At 32.9% G+C, this 27873-nt stretch overlaps 1 protein-coding gene across 4 annotated transcripts in view; it reads right to left on the bottom strand.

Moving 5' to 3' along the window:
* eys (eyes shut) overlaps window positions 1-27873 on the bottom strand; it is a 1117243-nt gene that overhangs the window by 509533 nt on the left and 579837 nt on the right. For all 4 annotated transcript variants that reach the window (XR_014132762.1, XR_014132763.1, XM_081769320.1 and 1 more), the window contains exon 12: window positions 8433-8566. Coding sequence is in view for 2 of the 4 variants with exons in the window: in XM_081769320.1 (XP_081625446.1) it covers window positions 8433-8566 (134 nt within the window). In the remaining 2 variants the exon portion in view is untranslated. The remainder of the gene's footprint in view (window positions 1-8432; window positions 8567-27873) is intronic.

Genomic DNA, 27873 nt, shown 5'->3' with positions numbered 1-27873 from the left:
AACTTATTGGAAATCCAAAATGTTTGTCATATATTTTACGACAAACTAAAGCACCATCGGCAGCATCAGCGTCAAGGGAAAAAATACCTCTGAAATCGTTTCCAGAAGACGACGAAGAAACAGAAGAAGAAGAAGAAGAAGGAAAGGAAAAGGTAGTATCTCTTATAAGGAAACGAGCGTGTGAACTTCCAGTATGGTCAAGATGGAAACCATAAACAAACAGTTAAGTAAGATTTACTACAACCCTTCACATCCTGCATCGTTTTCAACTGTTAAAAATTGTGGATAGCTACAAAGAAGAAAATTCCTATACATTGTATAAGAAAATGGTTACTGCAACAAACAACATATACGTTACACAAACCTGTACGTCGTCGTTTTAAAAGAGATTTCATGAAGTGAATAATATTGATGGAGTGGGAAAGTGATATTAATGATCTTCAATCTCTTCATAAATTTAATGATGGATATCGTTATATTCTTTCAGTGATAGATGTGTTCAGTCGATATGCCTGGGCTGTGCCATTAAAATCTCAAAGTACAAATGATGTCTTAAAAGCATTGAAAATGGTGTTCAAAGACAGAAAATCAATTACACTCCGAACAGATAAAGGAAGTGAGTTTACTAATAAAACAATACAGAAGTACTTAGAGGACAACAAAATAAAACATATTACAACTAAAAATCCTGATATAAAAGCTAGTATTGTAGAAGTTTAAACATAACTCTAAAAGAAAAAATGTGGAAGTATTTTACAAAGTATCAAACGTATAATTATTTAAATGTATTACCTCTTCTTGTGAAATCATACAATGAAGGATATCATTCAAGCATAAAGATGTCAGTTGCAAATGTTTCTCAAAATAACCTATTACAACTATAGCATAATCAGTATGATAATAAAATAAAAAAAGAATCTAAATTTCTCAAAACATCTTAAGATTGGTGATACAGTACGAATTAGTAAAACTAAACGTACATTTGATAAAGGATACATGCAAAACTTGACTTGGGAAATATTTAAAGTGAAGACGATAATACAAAGAGATCCACCTGTTTATGAAATTGAAGATTTAAACAAGGGACCACAGAATGGATTATTTTATAGAGAGGAATTACAACCTGTGACGTTATCAAAGACGTTTTACATAGATAAAATCATACGTACAAGAAAAGACAGCAGAAAAGAATATCTTGTTCATTGGAAAGGATATCCTTCTTCTTTCGATTCTTGGATATCTGCATCATCCGTAAAGAAGATCGAGAAGTACAATGGAACCTGATGGAGATTTTTACGTTACGCTTCCCAGTAATAGTTCCATGGAATACTTTCCTGACAACACCTTAACATCATACACTACGAAACTTCATCAAAGAATGGAATTCCGTGAAAAGTGGGAAGTGGCTACTGTTGAAATTCATTATCCTCATTCAATATTAAATATTAATGAAGAAAATAATAATTTTTTTACAAACCTGCAAAAAGTGATGAATGGAAATTTATAACTCTTCCTGTACGTTATTACACTGACATATCAGCATTGATAAAGATAATACGTACAACAGATTCACAAATTTTCATATTTCCTATACTCGTGAGAGTAATACCTGTTTTATACGTCTTCATAAAGACATAGATGTAGGCGTTGCATTATCACCAAGTGTTAGTGCGATGTTGGGATTTGATCCAAACGATGATTTAAAGGATATGCAACAAGGCAAAAGCATTCCAAATTTACGTTTAGAACTTCCATCTACAATGTATGTGTATTGTAATATAATTCAATCTGTATTTGTTGGAGATACAGTAGCATCATTATTATGCATCATAAATATGAATCCTGTGAATCATACATTTCGAAGTATTGTTATAGAAATTTTTAATCCTCCACATTATGTGCCTATAGAGAAGATGCATTTTGAAAACATCAAAATAGATATGAGATAGAACAGGCTCTCCACTGGCATTCACTTTTGGAACTGTATGCGTTAAACTACATTTTTGACCAGTGAGTCAACATCAACAAATATGAATAATCCATATTTACATTATTATCAAAAACAAGCTCTTTCTGGAACTGGGAACGTTTATGTTGGGTCCCCTTATCAAGTTGGAAGTTTCCTTGGAGGATTATTTTATTCTGTCATGCCATTAGTAAAACAAGGAGCTAAAACAGTAGGAAAGGAATTATTAAAATCTGGAGCAAACATTATTACTGATGTCATCGTCAATAAACAACCTATTAACGAATCCTATGTGGACATTATTCATACCTTTTCCTTTGCTTCAAAGCTAAAGGAATAGTTCTTAAATGAATTTCATTACATTTTCTCATCAACTCCAGAAAAAATTATCGCTTCTTGCTGTATTTATTTTAACAGGTAATCATTTCTGTATACATATCATCATGTCTTCATTCTTCTTCGTTTCTTTTGAATACTTTTTAATTATAGATAAAATTCTAGGTATTTTTATTCAAGGTAGTCATTTCTCCTTTATTCTAATATGTTTGTATATATATTATCATTTGTTGTGTTTTATTTGTTCATGATTGTGATCTGCACAAGAGTAACATGTAATCGTTTCTTAGCGCGGAAGAGGTTGCTAGGGGCGCACCCATGGCGATTCACTGGATTCGGGCCACATAACTAAATAATAAAAATAATAATGAATTCACATACTTAATCAGTTATTCTTTCCTAAATTAAACCAAGTATGTGAATTAAATATTAATATGATAGGACTTTTGTTTTTAAAAATTTAATATTATTTTAGTTCCTTTTTTTAAAATAAAAAAGTCCTATCATACTTAAGACAGAGCTATACCCAAAATGTTTCGTAAAAGAGCTCAATTACTAACTATCTGCTTTATACAAGTCTCCAGACATTTCTTACGTCAGCTGTAATCTACTTGTAATGCGAGTCAGAAAACATTCAAGAATTCCATCTTATCATTTTCTCAGAATTCAACGTGCAACGTGCAGAAGCATCATACGTCATACAGGTTCGCTTATATGTATGTGTTTTAACGTTAGAATTTTATCTCAATCAAATACGGAAACGCAAAGTAAATACACTGTCTGGAGTGCATTTATAGTTAAACAAAGACAACATATTGTTTTATTCTTTCAGGGATAATCATAGACGGTAATATTTTAAATAATATATCTTTTACTTACCTATTTTAATAAAATCGTCTGATGATAACACTTATTCACAGCTCTAGTCATCCAATGGTTCAAGCACACACAAACACACACACACACTATTACAAATATGAAGTGAAAAACAGCGAAGACTAATTACAGCTTCTCTCTGTTAACTCTAACTTACAACTAATCTTTTTTCAGGTCTACACACACACAGAAACACATGTTTGCCTTAGAGAATCATGTCAGAACAAGTTCGATCATGCCTATCATAATCGAGGTCGCATACTAGACATCGAAAATATATCTCGTTACGGTTTCAATACATAGTATCTAACATTATCAAATGATATGCGGAGCTTCCGTTATTAGATTATGTTCAATCAATGGAATCTAATAAGTTTTAAAACAATCATATTCATCTTAGCAAACCCTGGGAACGTTCCCAGGACTAAAATTTTCAAACATGGGACTGTAACACTTAACAACACGATTTTGTATGATTATGTGCTTTGTTATGAGACTCATATATTGTTTCTCATCCCACGTTTTAAAAAAATCGTGAAATACAATATTTACCTTAGCAACTAAGACCAATTTCGTACAATCTGCTGAGAAGCTTCGATCATTTGAATATCACGTCTTCAGTTCATAACCTACAGGCGTTTCGAGGGAATAGGACCAAGGGGGCTAAATCGCTTATACTCTTCGGCTTTCCAGGAGGAGCAGGGGTGACGGGGGTTCAAATAACTAGACAATATAAGACGAGAACACTTATGTTTCATCTTGTTTCTACATCTGGTAAGCGTCCAAGACTATGAGCATAGCAACAGCGGGTTCCCACAACCAAAATTTTCCCACGGGGCTCCTGGTGGTAGCCCTAAAAGACTATGAGCATAACAACTAAAGGCCTGTTGAAACTTGCCTTCGAATTTTACGAAAAAATATCGAATTCTAGGAAAACAAGGTAACTTTTTGCTGACTCAGCCATCTATGCAGCCTATATTCTACTTTTGTAATTTTAGTGTAAGAGAATATTTTACATATGTGTAGTATACTTCAATAAATACCGTAAGATAATATGTATTTCTCACTATAGGGTATACTCTAGTGTTAATTCAGAGGCTGATAATGCTGCATCCTCTCAAATAAAAGTAGAACGATTACCTGGTAAATGCAGATTACGTAAAAGTATTAATGTGTCCCATGTGGCATCAACTATTATATTTCACCGTTTCTCCATTTCCTCATTTAAAGTAAACCTGTATTGAAAAGATGGGTTATACAGGTTTACAGTCTATCACACATCCTTTGTTTGTCCACCACTAAATATTAATAGTGGTCAGAAGTGAATAATATTATTTTATCTATACTATTATATAAAGGAGTAGAAATTGGTGACACGTCATCGCTTAAGCCATACCACTAGAAATATTAATGTGAATTTTGGAGAATGCACCCTCTTGTCATAGAAGTATGGAATAAGGAAGGACCTTAGGAAATATTCATTCTAAGAGAGGACAGAGGGTTTGAAAATTATTACAAAGAATAGAGAATTTCATGAACTTCTGACGTTAGATTATGGAACTCAGTATATGAAGCTTTCACTAAAAATAAGGAAAAAACATGTTGCAGCGTTTCCGAAAATTCTGAGCTCCATAGTCGATATATAAACATTTATAAAATATCCAATTTTTTCATTGTTTAATCAGTGGTGCCCACCCCCACCCCCCTCATGTCCATGACGCACCCCCCTCAATTGTCTATCTATAGGTGTTCTTCCATGAAAAAAAAACTTTTCGATTAATTTTTACACCCCCTCAAACATAATTATATAGATTTTTAACCCCCCAAATATTTCAATAACGCAGTTTGCGTCATTGCCCCCCTTGTGGGCACCCCTGGTTTAATAAGTGCCGAATGTGAGAATTACCTTACGTTGGAAATCTAAAATTCAGTATATAGACTTTTAATTAAAAATAAGGAAAAAACGTATTCCAGCATTTCGGAAAATTCCACTTCTAAGGGGAAACGAGAGCCATTTCAATCATACCGAAATTTCCTTTCCTTAATCATAAAGTGCCGAATGTGACGATCTCCTTAAGTTGAAGACATAAAACTCAGTATATAAATTCTTAAAAAAAAAATAACGAAATACAAGTTTCAATGTTTTCGAAACATTCCGTTTCTAAGTGTGTAACATTCGGTCATTTTTATAATATGCAATTTCTCCATTCTTTATTCACGAAGTGCCTAATGTAAGGTTTCACGTAAATTGAAGTTGCAAAATTCAGTATATAAACTCTTAAGTAAAAATAAGAGAACATGGAATATAGTTGCTCTCGGGCAATCAACCAGGTGAATAATACGTCGCCCAACGTTTCGAGAACTGACAACAATGTTCTCGTACTCAGGGTGAACTATGAGAGACCAAAAACAGAAGGCTTTATTATACAGATGTTGGAGGAAAGGGGCGGAATTTGAGTGGTCAGCTGCTACGTCCAATCAGCGTCAGTCTACGGAGTCAATTGTTGGGTTGGCTGGCAAGCCCTGATTGGTTGTTTTGTATACGTTTTCTTGCAATAAGGGGGCTGAGTTGAAGACCGGTATCCTTATTGAGGTGCTGTGTTCTTCTAGTATTGCTATTGCTTCCTTTACTTTTCTTTCCCAGTAGCCTGAGTACTTTGCTATCAACGTTGTTTCAGAGAAGAAAACGATGTGTCCCTCAGTTATGCTATGCTCTGCCAATCCTGATTTTTGTGGTTGCTGTCGTTTCATGTAATTGCAATGTTGTTTCCGCTGAATTTCAATTATACGTCCAGTCTCTATTCAACACAGGCTTTTCCACGTGCACAAGGAATGAGGTACACTCCTAGTGTCCTACGTTCTAAATAATTTTTTACTGGACGTAGCAAGGCTCTGAGTTTGGCAGGAGGTTTAAGGATATTTTCTAATCCCGAGTTTTCGTAGGATTCTGCTAAGTCTTCCTGAAATTTGGCCCGTGTATGGAAGAAAGGTTCGTTCTTTTTTTCTTTTCCTGAATTGGATGGCTTCGTGGTGGCCCTCTTTAGGCTCCTTATGTTTGTATCGCTGTAGCTATATTGCTGAAACGTGGTATTAAGATGTTGGAGTTCGGCCTGTATGCTTTCTTCATCTGATATTTCAAAGGCTCTATGTAACAATGTGTTCATTACAGCTATCCGTTGAGACTTGTGGTGGAAGCTATTGTTATTAAGGTAGAGGTCCGTATGTGTAGGTTTCCTGTACACACCGTGTTTATGGCTGCCGTCAGTTTTTCTTCTAACGCGAATGTCCAAAAATGATAAGCACCCATTGTTTTCTATTTCCATAGTGAACTTGAGCTTAGGATGGTGACTGTTGAAGAGATCAAGAAAGATTTGTAGAGACTGTTATCCGTGGAACCAACCAACGAAGGTGTTCACAATCGGTAGAAATGGGTTTGCTTTAGCGGTGTTGACTGTAGGATTTGGTGTTCAAAATCTTCCGTAAACAGATTAGCCAGAGCTGGTGAGAGAGGTTTCTTCTCCCATGGCAACTTCATTGGTTTGTTCTTAGTATTGTCCCTCGTAGAGAAAGTAACTGGAGGTTAGCGTATGTCGAAACAACTCCACAATATCTGGTGGAAAGTGATTCTCTAGAAGTCGCAAGGTGTCTTGAATCGGTATTTTTTCTACAATCGAGTCAGCTTCGCAAGAGTAGGTTCTATCTGCTCTCTTTACCATCTATCCAATCCGGAATTGGTAGAAATTAACGATTTCCGGTTTTAACCTTTATCGCCATGGAACAAAAAGGATGAAGCATAGAGAGTAATGGGTTTCTGATATGGATTCAGCGTGCGAGGAACAGATTCTACCTGGTTTTATTAATCTATTGTAACCAGCAGTCATAGATGTACTACTTCAAATTTGAGTATTGAATTTCCATAGTTGGGAATTCTACCGTAGTTTCACATTATTAAACGAAAGCCAATTATTTCTATTGATTTTTCCTAAATACTATTTCTTCTACGTACTTCTGTTTCATATAATATTGTGTGTTTATGCAATCTTAAGTAGTTGCATTTCGTAAGTTTATTCTTTATGATTATGAAGTAACAACACTGCTTTTACAGTACTCGAGTGCTTAACATTAGTTAGTGTCAAAGAACTTTACACTTTTACTTTCCTATCGAATGACTTTTATTATTACTCTTGAAATCTATCATGCTGTTTCTTCTCAATTGAGTATGTATCTATCTTTGTTGTACAATGATGGAACGTAGTATTATTTCGTCATGAAAACTGAAGTATTTAAAGAAGTTCAAAATTTCCGAGGTAAGAGAGCTGTAATGAAACTTTTTTCTCTTAAAGCCCGGTTTCACCCGAGTACTTGTATCACTGGATTATCTTGGTCTTGCAATTTTTGCAAGCAGTATGTTATGTATGATTGGACTGAATCACGTGATTGTCATGCTGAATAAATTGTTATTAATGAAGTATTTGTATATCTTTCTTACGATCAGTGCCGTGCCGTGAAAAATCAGGGCGAGAGTATACGACGGCGCCTCCATACATATGAGTGAGGTCGACAGATCAACCGCGAAGCGCCACCATAATTGGCACGAAGCGTACGAAAATTTTCAACAATAAGCCCTGGTTTTCCTTGATTTTGATCACTTATTATTACTTTTTCCCTTCTATTTTATCTATGTGCATGTTCCCTTCTATTCTCTTAGTATAAATCTTATCTTGGTCAAATTAAACATTATATTGAAACAGATTGCTGTTCATCTAAAATTTCAAAGAAAGTTTTCCTCTCATTTTTCTTTTCTTTTTCCTCCCGAATTTTGCGCCCCCTTACTTCGGCGCCCGGGACCGTCACCCCGCTCTCCCTTCCAACGGCACGGCATTGTTTACGATAATGCAAATTACATATTTCATTCCCCAAAGTTTAGAACGTCCACATGGTTGAAATAATCTCTATTGGCTCTTAGAAGTGCATATTTGGACTTGACTGAAGAAACTCGAGATTAAAGGAATGGCATCCGGCACATTTTACTACATTCTACCTTTTACTATCGATATTTCTGTGACTTTATTGCTATTTGTGCATATAATATTTCTATCTGTCTTTTACTTTTAAATCTCAGAATTCCCTTAAGTTCTTACGTTGTAATACTTCCAATACATACGCAAAACGTACGGTAGTTTCATTTTATTACATGAACATACTTTCTAATTTCAAGATAAATATAACAAATATAGTGAACTATAATACATACCGTGTTCACAAAATCGTCCTTGTTTACCTATTGGACAAAGACATAAGAATCCAGATTCCACATTAACACACGTTGCTCCAAAACGGCATGGATTATGTTTACACACAGACTGGCCACATAATCTTCCAACATATCTAGCAAAAAAAAAAAAAAAAAAAAGTTTAAAATATAGCGTAGAAACCAGCAAGCAATAAGAAAACAGATACAAACAGAGCTAGGAATTTTGACGGTTCACCTTATTTTGTTCTGTTACTAAAATTCCCCAATCAGCTTGTTATATAAACGTGCCTTTTTTCACTATTCCAATCAGGCACATTTTTGTATCTTCCCTCAGTGACATCACTTTATCACATTTAATGTTTTCTGGGTTTAAGACTTTAATAACATTTTATTCTGGGAATTATTTTAGGATGATGTTTTAATACATGAGTAAAGCTTGAGCCCTTAAATACGGGGTCAAATGCCTATCACATATTTGGAACCATGTCCTCGAAGCAGGTAGGAATTACCTTGAGGGAATGTAAGCATGTTCATGTGAGTAACTAATTTAAATTTTGTTTTTCCGTTGTCACTTCAATCAGAATGACTTCGTATGAAGTAATTAGTTTCGGTATTGTTTCATGAATATTTGCATTTGAAATTTGCACTTAGTTCAAAACTTTGTATGTTTAAATCACAATTTTGCACTTTTTGCAATTTTTCTAACTGAATTGTTGGACCTAAAATTCCTAGCCCTTGATATTAATATTGACTAAAATGTAATTTGTTATTCACACTTAAAAAAACCGTAAATTATTAAAAGAAAGAGTTTTGGGATCGGAATATCATACGCAAAATGAATTTGTTTGATAGGGATATATACTGATCTTTCCATTATTAGATTTTCATAATGGATCTTAAGTACTATTAAAATATCTATATTACTAAAGGTATCACGCAGCTTTTGCTAACATATTCATATTATTCATAAATTGCACAAATAATTTTCAAAATGTGATAAGTTAACCTTACGAAAGACACAACTGCTGCGTCAAGACTTTGAACCTTAATATCTCAGTCCCTAATAAAGTTACGAAGACAATTTTGGTATCAATGTCTTCCTGAAGGATGAAACGTGCCGCTAATATGGATTTTATGTATGTAGGGGGTACCAAGGCGGAGAGGGGAGGGTAATTTTGTTTTTTCGTATTTTTGTTTTTTCTTGTATCAGGTTCTTCTTTGGGGGCCACTTGCCCCGCTTCGGGGTACAGTCATAAGTCGAAAGATTTTGCTCGGTGGTAAAAGAGACCGCCGTAACTACTTTTAATTGAGTTGTTAACAAGCTAGAGAAAGTGCGTGACGTTAATTGCCACATGGGAAAGTAGGTGAATGACCTGTATTACGTGTTCTTTTCGTAATTTTAATGGATCGTATGCATAGCAAATTCTGCTTTCGTAGTATTTTTTTTATTCAAATACAACAGCTATGCTTTGATCGTATTAAAAATTTGATATCAAGTTTATTAGAACAACTATATTAAAAATAAAATTAATCTCGAAACCAGCTTTTTAATTAGATCGTATCTTTAATTATCTCATAACAATTTATTCAAATAGAGCAGCTACACTGTGATCATATTAAAGTTTCGTTAAAAAATTAAATGTTAAAAGATGATTCCTATGGCCCCTGTACCCCCAGTAAAAGAAGAGGAAGAGAATGGTCCCCACCCCGTGTTAATATTATTACGGGACCCTCTTAGGGAAGGAAGGAAGGAATATTTATTTAATTTATTTATGTTAATTTTTTGGTAAATTCCTTGCTGAAATATCTTTGATTGTAATCGAATATTATTTGTATTTCCTATTATTTTATTTTACTGGATCATTTGCATAGCAACTTGTATTGGAGGGTACGTATGCATAATATACTCGTTGTTAAATTTGATTGTGATCGATCAAAAAATTGTGGGAGGGAATAAACTTTTCTCATGCGGGATTTTTTTTAATCATTTGAACACTCACTGAGTTTAAGCGTGGTAAAATGCTTGATGCTGGTACATATACAGAGCTTGGTCCTCGCACGTCCTTTGCTGGTGATGTCTGGACAGTAGCTGAAATTTTCACGGGCTTTTGGAACAGAGATGAATAGGCGGAAATGAAAGCTAGTGGTGTAGGTATTGACTTTAATGCTACGTGACATCACAGAATACCGGCGATGCATTGGCAAATAGGTTTGGCGCCGCGGTGGGTAGACATCAGAGAATGCCGATAACTAATAGAAAACAAGATTGGCGAAGCCAAAGGTGAACGCGTGATTACTTTGTGGGTATGAAAATACTTTAAATACAGGTTATAAGACAAAATATATAAAGATACATCATGCAGTCGTATGAGAAAAAGGATAATTGCAATGGTAATATTGAAGCATCATTATTACCTGATGCTGCAACAGAAATATACGAATCATCTTCAGATGAAGAATTTCATACGACGCAATAGAATCACCAGCGCTAACAGTTTCAGACACCCCACGATTATCTTTACCTGTATTATCAAGAACATCGAGATTTTGGAGTTTAGATTGTTGTTTTAATAGTCAAAAAATGGACCGAGAATGTATAAAGAAGGCTATTGAAAAATGGAACTTTAACGATACATTAATATGCGATGGACGTAGAGAAGTCTCCTATCATGATTATGCTCATGATTGTGTGAATGTACTCCCAAAATCATTGGAAACCCGAGCTTCAAGTATCATAGCAAGTTCTAGTGTTTAAGAAGATATGTTTTACTTGTATGCAAATATACACATTATGGGAAAATTAACAAGAAAAAATTTTATATTCTGGAATTACTAAATTATATAGACTATCACCCGGAATCACTGGACGTTTTATTAAGAAAAGACAGGCGGAAATATGACATTCCGGATTGAAAAATGTATTCGAAGAGTGGTAGTGTTGCATGAGAGTTATGTACTGGTGAAAATATTAATGTGAATTGTTTATTAAAAATAAAAGTATACTTACGTAATAATAATCCAACTGAATGTGTGGAATGCAAATTACATATTCTTCATGATTGTACTCATCTTTATAATACTGGAACATTACCAGCGAAGTACTTATCTCTTGGTAAAACTCTTAATGAACTTTCTGAAGTGTTTGAAGAAGAACATAGTGAAATCTCATTTATATACTTTATGCGTAAAACTCGTGATCTTTTAAAAAATACAGAAATCGCTGGACAAATTATATTATTCTTCATTCAGCGCACAAATGAAATTTCACCACGCGTAAATCAATATATTATTGATATTCAGTGTTTTAAAATGTCTGATAACTAATTTATTATTCGTGAGTTTTGTCTAAGCGCATGCGATGATACAGTAAATTTCCATTGCATGGTAAAATTTGCAATAGAATATAATTTATTGTCATTAGCGCCAAAAACAAATTGATTGGTTAACATTAAAAAATTTACACAGTTTGAAGTGGGATTTGCAAAACTGGATATACTGTATCACTCATACGCAAACTTGTATATCAATTATGTGCAAAAAATCAACTTTTATTGGAAAGGCTCAGAAAAATCTCTTTGGATTAAGGGAATATTTGCATTAGATAATGTTATAGATTTGGAAACAAAACATTGTCCTTCATGAATTGTGGAAACACATTTAATGAATATTGTTCTTTTCACACAAATATTGTAAAGAAATCAGGATGTCCATATCGTAACGCACAACAGTTGAATTATTGGTGGAAATATGAAAGATCAAATGCATTTACTAATGCACTATCAAGATTGTAATGAGGAATTGTAAACAAAATGAAGGAATGTAAGTGAAAAATGATTTTAAAATTTAAAAAATGTAATTTAAAAACTCGTATATATAAAAATATAAATATTATAAAAAATTTTAAAAAATATTTTCTTTCTAAAATTTTGTTTACATGTTTGTAAACGATATCATCATTCTTTTTCAAATTTTTCTTATTAAACATCCTTAAACACTTTTCAAATGATTGAGTGTGAATAATATGATGCATAAAGAATAAAACAAAATATCCGCACAACACAGAATCATCGTCGTCATATTGTTGACTATTTGTAAAATATATTTTAGTATTTTTTGATAAAAAGTTTTTTTCTTTCTTTCGGAATGTCCATAGCAAAACTACCAAAGTAGTAGCTTTGTTTTTTCTCATCGACGTACACTGCAAACCAGTGCGAACCATTTAAATCGGATGTATCAAGATTAATCTCAAGTGCAGCAGGTGGTTCTACCATTACAGGAAGTTTCTTAATGGGATAAATTCCAGTAACACTTGCACAAGTCACTTTATTAACTAGTAACACTTCGTCACTATACATGATGAAGATTATTATTTTTCTTAATTGCAGTAGGTATGTAATTATCACTGTTATTCACATGTAAAACAGAATCATACACTTTTATATATTCACTATAGAGTAATGCTTCATGAGCACTGCACTAATATTGCACGAAAGGATGTTTATTATCTGCACACTTGTGAACGTGTAAAGTTGAAGCAGTATACTTTAGACCAGAGTTGTCCAAATGGCCGCCCGCGGGCCGCATGCGGCCCGCCAAACTATTTTCTGCAGCCCACAAAGCTCTCACAACATACGATTGTTATTACTGATATTTTTATTTATGTTCATTCTTTTAATGATAATGGTGCAACAATATCATCTTCAGTTAAATTTGTACCATCAGCTTTTGTAATTTTAGAAAGTACATAAAGATATAAATTTGCAGAAAGAAGAAATTCCCCTGTTTCTCCAGCAATAACAAATTCAACAGGTCCTTCTGATGTTAATGTAGAAATAGGACGATATTCGGCATTTGTAGTTGCTTCAATCGCTGTTTGTATCATGGGTATAGAAGAAATCAAATTCATTGGTACAACATTCAGAACTACCTGAATTTAGGAGCGACATTATGAAAAGATATCGTTTATATGTTTACGTTTCGTCGGTGGTCCAAACTTTACAATTACAAGGGCCTTCCTTTTGAGTGACCGTTTCTTACTGCTACCAGTTAGAAACTGTCCAACTTTATTAATGGCTTTTGTTTTAAACTATCATCACCTTGTTTTACACGTGCACGAACAGATTCTTTAAATGGACGATTTTCCACTACATCACCCGCAACTTGCATACCAGTTCGTAATGCCTGACGCCCTACAGTTTTTCCACCTTGTTTAAGAAATGGTAAAGCTAAACGAATAACCCTTTAAAGAAACTACCTATACCATGTCGCCTTTGATATACAGGTCCTGAAAAATATGATATTCTACGTCCACGATGATAAGAAACACGTTTTTATCTCATATTTATTATTACTTAGCAGATGCAGGAGAGCGTTTAAAATGTAGTGTTACGGTGAGTGACCCAGATCGAAATGGCAAATTTTGCCCTGTGTGATCTTCTAATAGCATTTCGACTGTGTTAAAACAATATTTTGCAAGTGGCATATAATGAATATTTTTAAAGGCGATTGTACTTTTCCGTATTTATATCAGAGATTGTTGCTATACGTAATAATGGTGCTTTTGTATCACTTAAAAATTGATATTGTAAATCTGTATACATACAAATTTGATGTGGATATCTAATATCTACATATGGTTGTTTGAATTCCAGACGCTATTTTAGAAGTTCCGATTTTTTAGAAAAACCTAATTGTAAAGCTAATATAGGTGACAATGTAACTGATTCTACACGTTCACCACATTCAACATCCAAAATATTTGAAAAACTGAATCTTATAAATCTTGATACTGTGTTTAATTCATATATTAAATTACGAATGGTTGGATAATATCCAACAATAACTTTACTTTTCATAGGCTCTACATTTTTAAATTTATACCATATAAGATTTTCACCTTTGGTAACACTGTAGTATGTTAATGGAATATGTACTTCACTTAACCGCACATACCAATCGGATTCTAATGATCGTATATATTTTTAATTGATTAATAAAATATATTGGACTATTTTTAGGATATACATTTGTACTAGCGTTTGAAACTAATGTAATGTAAAAATTATCATTAATATCATTAATACTTTCAGAAAAAAATTCGTTTAAAGTGAAGTGTCAAGTTTGAAGTTTCAAAACGAAATTGTAATTTTAAACCGTGTTCTTTTAAGTCTACTTCTATTGTATCAAAATATTTCATTTCAACTTTAACATAATGCAGTGTGTGAAACACAAAAGATTTTACATGACCGTGTTGTACATTATATACACGGTCGAACTATCGGTCCTATAGTTTGTCTTACAATATCAACGCATACATTAACTGTATATGGAATATTATAATCTAAATTAGATGGAAATTTTCACGTGCTAATATCAAATCAATATTTCTAACTTTTGTGTATACAACATTTTTAATGTCAGGTGTATTTTCATTAATAAACCCAAAAATATGTTGTAATCCCGGTGTAATACCGATCATACCTTGATCTTCTAATTTTAAAGAATGTTTAATAACAATTTGATTTTTATTTTGTAAATATTGTAATATACGAACATTCTCAGGAATCAACTGAATGGATTCAATAGATGAATAATATCCCGATGTTACTGTAACATGATAACGTTTATCATCAATAACAGTAGTAATTATAGTTTCTACATTTTCACGAACATTATAAAACTCCACGGAATATTAATTTGTGTTAATGCAACACCTCATTCCCCATCAATTAAATCAATAGGTTGTTCTAATTTAACTCGAAATGAAGCTGTAGTACTATTATTATCGAAAAGTTTACTACTTGCATTTGAAGGAAGAGTAACGTAAAAGTCGTGTGTAAAATTTGAATTCATCTTGCAGACTGAATAGAATCTGATCTAATTTACGAATTCATCCTTGACGGATATTGCAACCATTTTACATACATCCAACAATTTTTACATTTTAATATATTTTCAATTAGAAAAGTTTACTTTGAATTTATAATTACTTTTTGTAATTCTTGTGCATAAAATATCAATTTAATTTCTTCTCCATTACAATCTTTTAATTTATAAGTGACAGGATTTGATTTAATACATTTATTTACAATAAATATTACTTATGTCTATTTAGGCAAATATCCTTTTTCCAATATACCTTTATACTTACTAACACAGATATAATAACCCGGACTAAATTTACAACTTTTATTCTTTTATTTATTGTATTTCCGTATAATGTTTTCCACACTTGGTTCACACTGCATTCATTTATTTGTGTGGGTGCCACTTGAATGATATGAGTGATTATAATTATTTACAATTTGATCTGAGACATTAATATATCGATAAATATTCTTTTCAGTAAAGTAACGATAGAATTTTCTTTTAATGTCCTTATAAATCGTTCTACTAAAGCGCATTTAATTTCGGAATGAACCCTATAATAATTAATTTCATATTCTTTAAACAATTGTTTTAGATGACGATTATAAAATTCTCCGCCTAAAACTGTTTGTACGTTAAACACGGAAACTTGAATTTTTTTAAAAATTGTTGTTATTGCTTTTGCCATTTCAGGATCTTTGTTTTTAAGGGAATACAATTTGCATAGCCTGAAAAAATATCCATAGAAGATATATATATATAATTATTATACTTTGAAATGTTTTGTATATCTGCTAAATCCATTTGTAATGCCTCATTTGGTGCACTAACATACTACTTTTTACGTTCAAAAACTATGAGCTGGTGCACGTAATTTACAAGCATTTTGAAAAGCTAACGAATTCTTTATTTTCTATTTAGGCAATTTTTTTACGATGTAATGCTTGTATACTGGATAAACAATCAGGATTTTAATATCATAATATAGGATTTGATAATTTTGTTATTTTTACATACTATATTTTTTCCAATGTTTAAATAAATTAGCTACTGCTGCACGATCAGATTGTTTTCTTACTTTACGATTACGTTGTTTTTACTACTACTACTACTACTACTACTACTACTAATGTTTAGTTTTGATGCTGGTGTTCCAATAAATTCTTTAGGAACATTAACATCTAATAAATTTTTAAATTCATGTATACCTATAGGATTTCTTGAATATTTTCTTGTACGAACAACATCATTTAATAAATCTATAATATTTGAACCGGGCATTCTTTTTCCTTGGATACGTACTATAGGGAGCTAGCTTGTTTACCAGCGGGGGCTGAGGTAAAGGGGGAAAAATTTCAACATTTTTGCTGCCTGACTCTTGCAATACTCCCTTACCTTCCTTCTATATGTCAGCGTTGCCAGGGTTAAAAATTTGTCACATGAATGTCATTCTGAAGAGTTAGTGTGAGTTGGTTATTTGTTGGGTGCTGTTGTGGTTGCGGTTTTGTTGCTTATTATTCATTTGACAATGACTTCACAGCGTAAGAGAGGGCAAACTATACACAGCGAAGCTAGAGAAGTAATAAGGAAGGCCATAGTGCAGTGCGACGAAGAAGCGAGGGAGAAAAAACTGAAGCATTTGTTATCACAGCCTAATTTGCGTGTATCCACGTATACAGGGATCTTCGATAGGGATTGCATAATTGCATAAACTCTTTGAATTAAGTGAGTATTAGCTGAATTTTTTGACAACCCACTGGCAACCCTCCCAGGACCGTCGAGTGACCGTTTCTTGGCGACGGAGTGGGGAACCTGCCAATCAACTCTGAATTCCTCAGCCTCGCATTAAAGCTAGCTCCCTATAATACTATACCAGACTTCTCCCACTGAATTTTATCAGAATTTGTCTACTACTTTAATAATAGATCTGTTTTTCTACGTAGCGTTTTCGGTACTGATTGTAAAATGTCTTATACAAATGGTAAAATAGAAGTATTGTTATGTTGAAAAGTTTATGATGATTTTTTCATGTTCTTCCTGAATAACAGGTAATGTAATAGATTTTTGAGAAGACGAAGTATACTGTAAATAACGATAGAAAGCTTGATATTATTTCCATTTTTGTTGTACACAAAGATCGTGACGTTTTAAAATATTATTCATTTTACCATCTAAATATTACTGATGTGAATCTATAGATTTAAGATTGGATCGAATTTCATATACAGCATTTTCAGGAACTAAAATCATTTTACGTAATTCTGACATCGTTATCGACTAAGAATACTACTGCCTACTGATGGAAGAAATGTTCCCAAGATTAATTATAGAAGCGCACCACGTTTTTGTACTAATAACTTCTTTAATGCCGTACGTTGTTCAGATAAAGCACGAAATATCTTTTTATTTATTTATATGAAAGTACACAGCCATAAACCCATAACATACCTTCTTGACTTACATAATTGAAGGTAACATGACCTTACAAAGAAAAATAAAACATGGAAAAAAGAAAAGAAAAAACTAAAAGATAAAAAGGAAAGAATGTACAATCCAGCCATGAGAACATTATATATATATATATATATATATACGTACGTTAACAAATAATGATAGATCATACATGGTCATTATTCAGTATTTCATAGATAAATTTAACAAATTTAACTTTTCCATATGAAAATAGGTCTATCCTATCATTTAATTTATTATAGACTCTCTGCACTCGTATAATAGGTGAGTGTGCATGAGTTGAACTTTTCGACATAGCTATATAAGAGATATTTTGATTTCTGGAGGGATATCTTGTTACATAAAAAGGAATATGTAGCAACAGTTTTGAACTGTTCTATTTGTCAATATATTTCTTAAAATAATAAGGGAATGTACAATTCTTCTATCCTTTAAGCTACTTAGGTTGAATAGCGAGCGTAAAAGTGGCACTAACAAGTTGTTGAATCTGGTTTAAATGTTTTATAATATAAATATCTCAAAAATTTGTTTTGAATCACCTCAATTGCTTAAAGGGGGGACTTCAGATTACCAACGCATACTCTAATTTGCTTGATATAACTTGATATTTACTGTGGGTGTGAAAATATTTTTGTTTCTGATAAAACCTAAGGCTCTATTTGTTGAGTCTATAACACTAACTAAATGATTTCCAAATGTTAATTTACAATCAAAAATTACACCAAGATCTCTAATCGATGTAACGTTCTCTATTTGGATATTATTAATTTTGTACACATATTTAACTAATTTGATTTTTATGTTAAAGGTTACACTTTTACACTTATTTACGTTCAGTTCTAGTTTATTTAAACCACACCAATCTATGATTTGATTCAAGTCTTGTAAAATTTTGCTATCTTCTTCAACTGTAAGTGATTTATAAATCTTTACATCGTCGGCAAATAACAAACAATTGGAATTTTCCACAACCACAGACAAATCATTAATCAGAATTAAAAACAACAACGGACCAAGATTGGAAAGTTGCGAAACACCAGATGAACTTACAAACTAATAAGAAATGTCTTGTTGAAACTACATATTGATTTCTATTATGCAAATACGATAGAAACAACATAATTAAATTTTTGGATAATCGAAATGTTATACGTTTCTTGATTAATATTTCCAGATCTATTTTGTGAAAAGCCTTAGCAAAATCCAAATATATTACATCCATTTGTTCCTTTTTCAAAACAATTGTAGATCTCCTGTGAGAATTCCAACAAGTTAGTTACAGTTGATCTGTTAGGGAAAAGCCATATTGATTTGGAGAAATGCAAATTTTCACATGATTAAACACCTTTTCGTATAGTATGTATTCATATACGTTAGACATTGAATTAATTATTGAAATAGGCCTATAATTTGTCATAACGCTCGAATTACCTGATTTCAACATTGGAGTTATTTTTGTTTCTTTCTATTTTTGAGAAATATTAGTTTTCAATGAGAAATTAATAATACATTTAATTTGTTCGGATAGAACCTCTCCACATGCTTTAATAATGTAAGAAGGAATTCCATCTGGGCCACAAGATTGTTTGGGTTTGAGATGCGTAATAGAACTTTTAACCTCACGTGAGGTAACAGTTAAAATGCAAAATATCAAGTTTGTGATGTATGTTCGGGAAATCTCCAAGAACATCGTTAATTTTATAACTAAAGTTGGTTTGACTGTAAACTGAAGAAATATATTTTGCAAAACCGTTTGAAATATTGCGTTGGGAAAAGTTCTCGGTATTCAAAGTGTACACAAGATTTCTTATGTTGTTTGGTATTTACAAATGACCAAAAACGTTTCATATTATCATTGACATTCATTTGGAGTTGCTCTATGTATTCATCATAAGCTCTATATATAAGCTGTTTTAATTCCGACCTTAAGTTCCTGAATCTTTCTTCATAATACCTAGAGAATTTACGCTTTTTAGCACATTTTTTCTTAATTTTAATTGAATTATTTCTCTGGTAAACCATACTGGATACCTAGACTTCCTAACTTGCATATATATTGGTATACAATTATCAAAACATTTATATAAAGAGTCATATAGAAAGATTAATGCTAAGTCGACATTACCGAAATCATATAGGTTTTTCCAGTCATAATCCAGGCATAATCAGGTAATTTGTAAAAATCAGCTTTCCTATAATTATAATATTTTCTTTGCGTTGTCTTACTTATGGGCATTTTTTGACTGACGGTACTAAAATCGATAAACTAGGATGATTAATATCTTCAAGTGCTAAAGGAGACGCATCTTGCTCGAGTTATACTGTAACATTCGCTAGAGCCAAATCTAAGGTTCTTAGGTTATAATTTTGTATAGTATTATGTGAAGTCATGTTAAAATATGAAATAAATTGTTGGAGCCTTTGACACGTTCTCGATCCTCTTAGGATATTATGATTTGAATTACCAATTTGTTTATATTAAAGTCTCCAACTATAAAGATGTCGGAAGCAACTAAACAGTTGTTCTGTTCTAAATGATTAAAATAATCTTGATATACACTTATTGGGAATATGGTGTTATATAAACAACATTTATAAGTAACTTTTGAGTTTCATCACGAATATATATTGTGAGTGATTCACAATTTTGTGCATTATATGTTCCCTTATGAATAGCTTTATATAACTTCTTAACCGCCTCAAGTACACTCCCACCTCCAGATTTACCTGATAACGTAAAGTCTCTACCATTCCTAAAAATATTATACCTGTTATCGAATAATTCAGCAGTCGTAACATCAGTATTCAAAAATGTTTCTGTTAAGGCTATAATATCAGAGATACTACTTAATATGTTTTTAAGAAAGAGGTGAGTTTTGGTCCTGAGACCCCTAACATTTTGATAATACAATGACAGTTTATTTTTGTACTTCATCTCCTATACGAGTATTTATAAATAATAACTAATTGATATTAGTGAGACAATAAAACCATTATATACATGAAAAGGTACAATTATAATAAAATTAATAAGAATTTTATGACCAAAGAACAACAAATTTAACCGTGTAGTTTGTCTAAGTCCTCCTCTGAGGAGATTACATGAATGAGGATTTGGTCACCTTTCCTGATTTTAACTTTCCCACTATAATCTACTTACAGATATTTATAGTTTTTATCACATTGCAGCTGCTTTGCCTTAGCAAACAATATTTTCCTGGCTGGGGCCAAGGATTGATTAAAGCATCTTGGATTGTCACTATTCATACCTATATCAATTGTAGACAGGTTTCTCTTTACTTTTATTCGTGAAAGAAATAACTCTTTATGATGTCTTCGGACAAACTTAACAACTATAATACCAGTAGTAGGTCGATTATTGAATTTCTTTAACCGATGACAAGCATCGATCATGGTTTCATCAATGTGTACATTTAAAGAGTTTCCGATGTTCATTACAATTTCAGGGATATTTTGTTGGGGGGATTCAGGCACTCCATATATTTCCAGGGTATTACACCAAGAGTACTGTTCCATGTCAACACACTTAGCTTTTAATTCCAGGATCTGCTTTTCCAATAATTTATTCTCACTTGTCAAACTTTCTATCAACACTTGCTGTTTTTCAATTAATTGTTGTTGATTAATAAGCAGCGTTTGATTACTGTCCAACTTTTCGTGACAGGAATCTAAGGACTTGCCTAAATCGCGCTCCATTTTACGAGAAGACTTACTTATATTAATGATTTCTTCTTTCATATCGAGCAGCAGTTTATAAACATCCGCAATAGATGGGACAGACTCAGGTGATATTTCTGACTCCTGCATACAACTTCGGCGTTTCTTCGAACAGTTCGGGCAACATCAGTGTTTGTTTTGAGATTTAATAAACTCAACATCTGCTTCGTTCAATTTCACACACCGAGAATGCATCCAATTATGACCATCCATGCAATGTAATTTAGCTGATATTTTTCGTACCGGTTTTGTACATTCCGAACAGGCACTCATGACAACAATCGATATCTCGAATCACTGATCGACTCCGAAAATTAAGGCTTACTGATGTGGCTACTCTGTTCAGCAATGTAAACAAAGAATTAAAGCGACTTATAATTACGTTATATACTGACGTATCATATAATTACTGATATACTATGCTCACCCACGTTACTACTGTACATTCAGTCATTTGTAATCACTACACATCACTACAATTAACACTACATTATATTTAAGCCAGAATTCCGGAGAACAAAAACCCAAGTTATCCAGCACTCATGTCTACGTAAACGTTGCTTCTGACGACAATTTAAAGGGATATTTCCTTTTATTGTGTTTTTAGCTACTTGAGAAATAGTACTTATAAAAACCCTGAAGCATTTTGTAAATTTTGTGTTCGTTCTGTACTCTTGCATTTCCACAGAGTACGGAGCGTATTCTAGTGTTATTTCACCTTCAACATCTTGACGACTCAGAGTAAGACATTTCTGTATGCCTTTCTTCTACGTTAGCGTACACATGCATGATTTCATTAGGGAAAATATTTGTACGTATTCGCAATGCATCGTTTGTTTTCTGTGTTGTCAAGTATCAATTAAGTGTAAGGCTTACGTGTTACCTCCTCGAACACATTCACGATTTCCTTACTATATCGAGGCATTATTTGCCTTGCTCAATATTGTATTTGTAATTAATCACGAGGATTTTTAAATACTATAATGTGCATTTAAACTAATATCACGTACATGTTTTTCCGTTCGGAAATAAATTTTGAATAATAAATATTAGAGTCAACTTTTTATGATGTGCATACTTTGTAAATAAATTTGCATCACCATTGGTTCCTGACATTAAATTATCAAGTGTTAATAGTGAATTTTCTTTAATTTTAAAATTATTCATGTCGGGTATCCCTTTACAAAACGTATTTTTGGATGTGCGTCTAATTTTGGTATTACTGCACAATAACACCAAACAATATTAAGTTTTATATTAAACATTTGATCACGTTCATTAAGTAATTGATTTGCAAAACGTGTGTTCCCCGTTATTGACGGGACTGCGATTTAAATAGTAGAGAGATGTTGAAACTTTAACATTTTATACTCAAATGAATGCATACAATAGAGCTTTTGCTTCATACACAAACAAACAGAAATAAAGAAAAAATCACTGGGAATATAAGAATATTAAAGCTTTCGAGTTAAAAATCACTGGAAATATAAGAATATTAAAGATTTCGAGTTAAAAATTACTGGGAATATAAGAAAATTAAAGCTTTCGAGTTAAAATTAATAAGATAAGCTTCTTCAAGAGGCAAGGAATAAATTAGGAAAAACAAACAAATTAATTAATTACAGTAAATAAGATAAGCTTCTACAATAAGCAAGGAATAAATTAGGAAAATAAATTAAGAAAAAAAAGGAGCAACAAATTAAATATTTTCACACTCATAGAGTATTCTAAAAAGCTTCCATGAGAATTTTAAATATTTTCACAATCTACGATTGTTTGGATTTTCCATGGGAAGCGATTCGTCAAAAAAGATTCATACAGTTCACATTCACTCGTTCGTGGGCCTATAACCGTAAGATACACTTACACGTTTTTGTATGGGTTCATCGTCAGTCACGTCATGTTCAATACGTTTACGTTTTTTGTTAACCTCGCGGTATCTTTGTCTCCGTACAGCTAAAGATACAGTACCCTGGTCTGCGCACGATACTATTTGGATTTTCTATTATTATGGACTCTAACTGTCCAGGCACTAATTTGTAGAAACTCTCAAAGTAAATTTTCTGAGAGGCCCTATCGTTAAGTTTTACCCCCCTAATTTTCAGTATGTGCCGAATATACCCTTGGGCATTAATTAGCCTTATCCGTAATTTTTGGAGCTAAAACCGATAAATGTTTAAACTTCCAAACTTCTGGAATATCACGTTAGATCATTCAAATAGTTTCCAAGCGGCAACAATAGTCTCTCATCTTTATTCTGTATAAACATGATACTCTGTGTCACAGTAAATTGCTCTGTCTGGTCCTATAGTCGTCAGTAGTTGGTACAGTTTAAGTCTAGCCCACGAAGTAATAAATGCGGATAGTATTACATTGGAAAGCTCTAAAGGCACGTTTTCAGTTTCAATGTCTCTATAAGTGATAATTAAATGATCATTATTAATTAGGACCACACTTTGAATTTCATACCGCGCCGTTGTTAAATAAATAAGAAACGTGACTTCATCACTAACGATTACATTATGACATATCAGTGCGCTGACCCTATTTACCATATAATGAATTGAGGTAAAGTTTTGCACATTGCCTCAATCCAGGGTTCGTCCTAATGTTATCATAACTCAGCTGTATATCTTCATGGGCATAATATTCCTCGATATATCTTTGTCTTCAGTTTTGCAATAAGCAGGAAAACCAGAGGCTTACTGCTTCATCTGAAGGAAGGAATTCACATAAGTTCCGAACAAACCACCTGAATTCCTCTGTTCAGGACCCATGAGTTCGAATTCAAATATTTCGGTTTTTGAGTATTTCGTAACCTTTTTGAAGAGCAAGGTGTAACTCTGGAGTACAAAATGTCCCTGTAAGAGCACACTCATCGCCACTATGAATACAATCATTAGTGTTTTTTTCCTCCATATATTTACGACAGAGGCCGAAAAGTAATCGGCCACCCACAACATACGACAGGATTCGAAAATAGAGGTTTTTTGCAGGCAATATAGTATATTTTACTACACCATGAATACTTTCCACAACTGGAAAGTTCAGTCCCGTATGCATCTTAGGTGAATTAACCGGTATAGGTTTACGTGATATGGCCCATGTATACAGGTTTGTGATATCTAAATATCTGATGACGTCATCACCCGTACAGTTGACGTAAGATCGAAATACTTCAGTGCGGCCACCGTTGTAAAAATTCTTGAGAATATGAAAATCAGGCAAATTAGTACAACGTTCTTTAATAAACCTTTGTACGTCATCATCCGTCTTTATTTTAACAAGCGATGTGACAATGTTTTTTTAAAGTTATATATATCATATTTCGTACCGTTAAGCATTACCTGCCACCACAGTTGCAAGGGGAAGACAATACATATTCTTATTTTCTATACGTATTAAACGCTTTTCCAAATAATCCTGATACTTTAAATATTTTTCAATGGCACTCGCTACATTTCTTCCTGGTCATGCATGCTATCAGCCAAATGGAACCGAAACTGTACTTCATGCCCCAAAACGAACTACTCATTTGAATTTAATACTCGTTCAATTGAGGTAAGGACAGTTCTAGCAGAAAAATCCCACTTTCATATCCATGGCACATACACAGACTTGTTATTTCTACTATTACTGCGGTCTATGTATAGCCGAATATAATCCGTGGGGCGCGCATTGGAGATCACATGCTGCAACGCGAAATTTATTAAACTTTCAATATAAGCCTCTGGATTATCAATGGTCCTATAATTATCCACAGATCTAACCGTGATTTCATGGCCCGTAAGATGAAACTTTACGAAACCTTTTTCTGCTTTCTCTAACTTCTTAGTTACTATTGCTCTGATTTCCCCGTCATTATTATTACTACTGCTACCACTTGTATTACTACCACTAATACTACTACTAGAAGTACCACTTGTACTATTACTATTAATGCTCCCATATCCAACCATATACTGGATCAGGGGTCTATGACGGGCCAGGGCGAGGATCATATTGGTTCCCATAGTTAGGATTACCTTGTACACAAGGTTCAGGGGGGAGAATGTATACAGGAGTTAATGTCCCTGGACCTGTTGCGTGGGTATAACCACAGCTTGGCCCACATTTTCAACCAATCTCCTAATTTCTTAAAAATGCTAAATCATCATTAGTTAATTGATTTATATTGTTACTTAAGTTGATTTTCTTGAGGGGTCACGACTATGAGTGTTTCAGATGGGTTTAAACATTCATTCGAAAGAAACCGCGTAAAAAATCAAAAAAGTTAGATAACTGTATCCTTTATTCTGTCTACTCGATCTTCCTCACAAGATAATAAATACATAAGTTTATGCTGAGCGCAATCGTAAGATTCTTCAGAACGGAAAAATCCGTAAACAAACAGGACCAGCACATCAGCAGAGGATACACAGTGCTGCAAGAGTAATATATCATTACCTTCAAACACACGAAGTGTGCGTAATAATGCATAGCATCTCTCCGAGCCCTGACGTCCTAGCCGCTTAGCTGCATTACGTCTTTCCAAACGCTGAAAACTCTCGGGTACTCGTTTAGACCGAGTAACATTTCTTGAAGGTAGATCTCATCAACCATATTGAGTTCTTCAGCAGGACAGAATAATCCATATAAAATAAACAACAGAGATAAAGATTGACTTAAGCTCACTTTAGTAATAATTAAAAAAGTTTCTCAGTGTTCCTTAATATAAGTTAAAATTGAGTGTAACAAAGAAACTAGTCAAATATTTTCAAACACCAGTTAAATAATGTATAAAGGAAACATCAGTTATTTATTTTCAAACTTCAGTTATATAATAATCATATAAGTAAAACAGAAAAACACCATTCAATTTACTCTATGTCTGCAGAAGATTGGCTACAACTTAAAAAAAGTTTCTCAGTGTTCAATAATACTGGATAAAATTGTGTGGCAAAGAAAGCAATAAGATATTTTTAAACTGCAGTTAAATAATGTATAAAAGAAAGATCAATTAGTTATTTTTAAACTTCAGTTTTATAATAATCATATAAATAAAACAGAAAGAACACTCAACTTACTTTATGTGCGCAGAAGATTGGCTGCAATTATAAAAAGTTTCTTAATATTCACTGGTTAAAAACAAGCCAAGGAAAAGTGCAAATTATATAATTTCTTTTTTAAGAATTCAGTAACTATAAGAAATAGAAAATACACACGTCCTAATCTCTAATTATTCTCTAACAGCAAAATGACGTGTCCACGTTGGTAATCCTGTCACCCAACAAACAGCTGTAATGGTAGGCTCTCCATAAAAAACTGGATTGTTTTTTACTCCTACTGCAGGTTCGATTAAAGAGGGATAAGTTCACTTCTCAATAAAAATCTTATTTCCTTTAAAAATTCTGTACCAATATTCTTTATTTAAAAACACCTGTTTAAAACATTTGCTTAACAGCTGTTTGATCTCTATTTGATCTCTATTTGACCGAAACTCCTATTTGATCTTGTACGTGTGACGGCGTAAAAGGAAATGATATTAAAACCGAATAAATAGCTATTATATCACCTCGTATCATGTATGCCGACATGTACTATCATGTTGCCGACAACGCTGCTCGCAGCGAAACCTAGTGTCGAAATTTGGAACTCTTATTTAATTTACTGTGAGCTAGTGTCCAGGCCGGATGTCCAACGTACTTTTTCCTCAGGTACGTAATTTGGTTTTGTGATATGTAAATTAATTATAATAACCATTTTAAATTATTGTAAATAATGAACATTTTAATTATGCAAAATTAATAATCAATGAAACTTGTGTATTGTGCCACCCAGTGGCGGAGGTTGGGCGTTAAAAGTGTGGGGGGGGGGGCAAGACATGATCTGAATATTTAATATCAATGTTAGTTTTCCTGGTTGTTTGTAACACTTTGTTTGACAAAGGGTTGTATAACTATTAATATACTGTCTTTTTCAGTTATACCTATATCTTGTTTCATACTTTATTAAGTAAATTGACAAGAGCAACGCACGTAGATACTACCCCTTTGTACTCTTAAACAACGAAGGTGTATGAAGAGATTTGATTCCTTGCTCATGAATATCTGTCTGGAAAATTGTGTGATCAGTTTAGGGGCCTATTTAATAACAAATTTGCAAAACAAATAAACAGAAAGGATAATATTAATCAAATAATCATAGTAATGAATGAGGCTTGTTTTGTACAAGTTATATTGAAACTGAAAATTAATGAACAACTTATATTTTTAATTCCACGAATGTTATGTGTGTTATTACTTTTAGAATGACAGTGAATATTATAAGCATATGCTATGACATTTAAAGAAATACTTTTGCAGCTTCCCGAAACATGTTCGCT

Source organism: Thermobia domestica, chromosome 8, assembly GCF_964235325.1.
Source record: "Thermobia domestica chromosome 8, izTheDome1.hap1.1, whole genome shotgun sequence".
Lineage (NCBI taxonomy): Eukaryota > Metazoa > Arthropoda > Insecta > Zygentoma > Lepismatidae > Thermobia > Thermobia domestica.
Note: the sequence above shows the minus strand (reverse complement) of the source record. Positions and strands in the feature narration are given on the sequence as shown.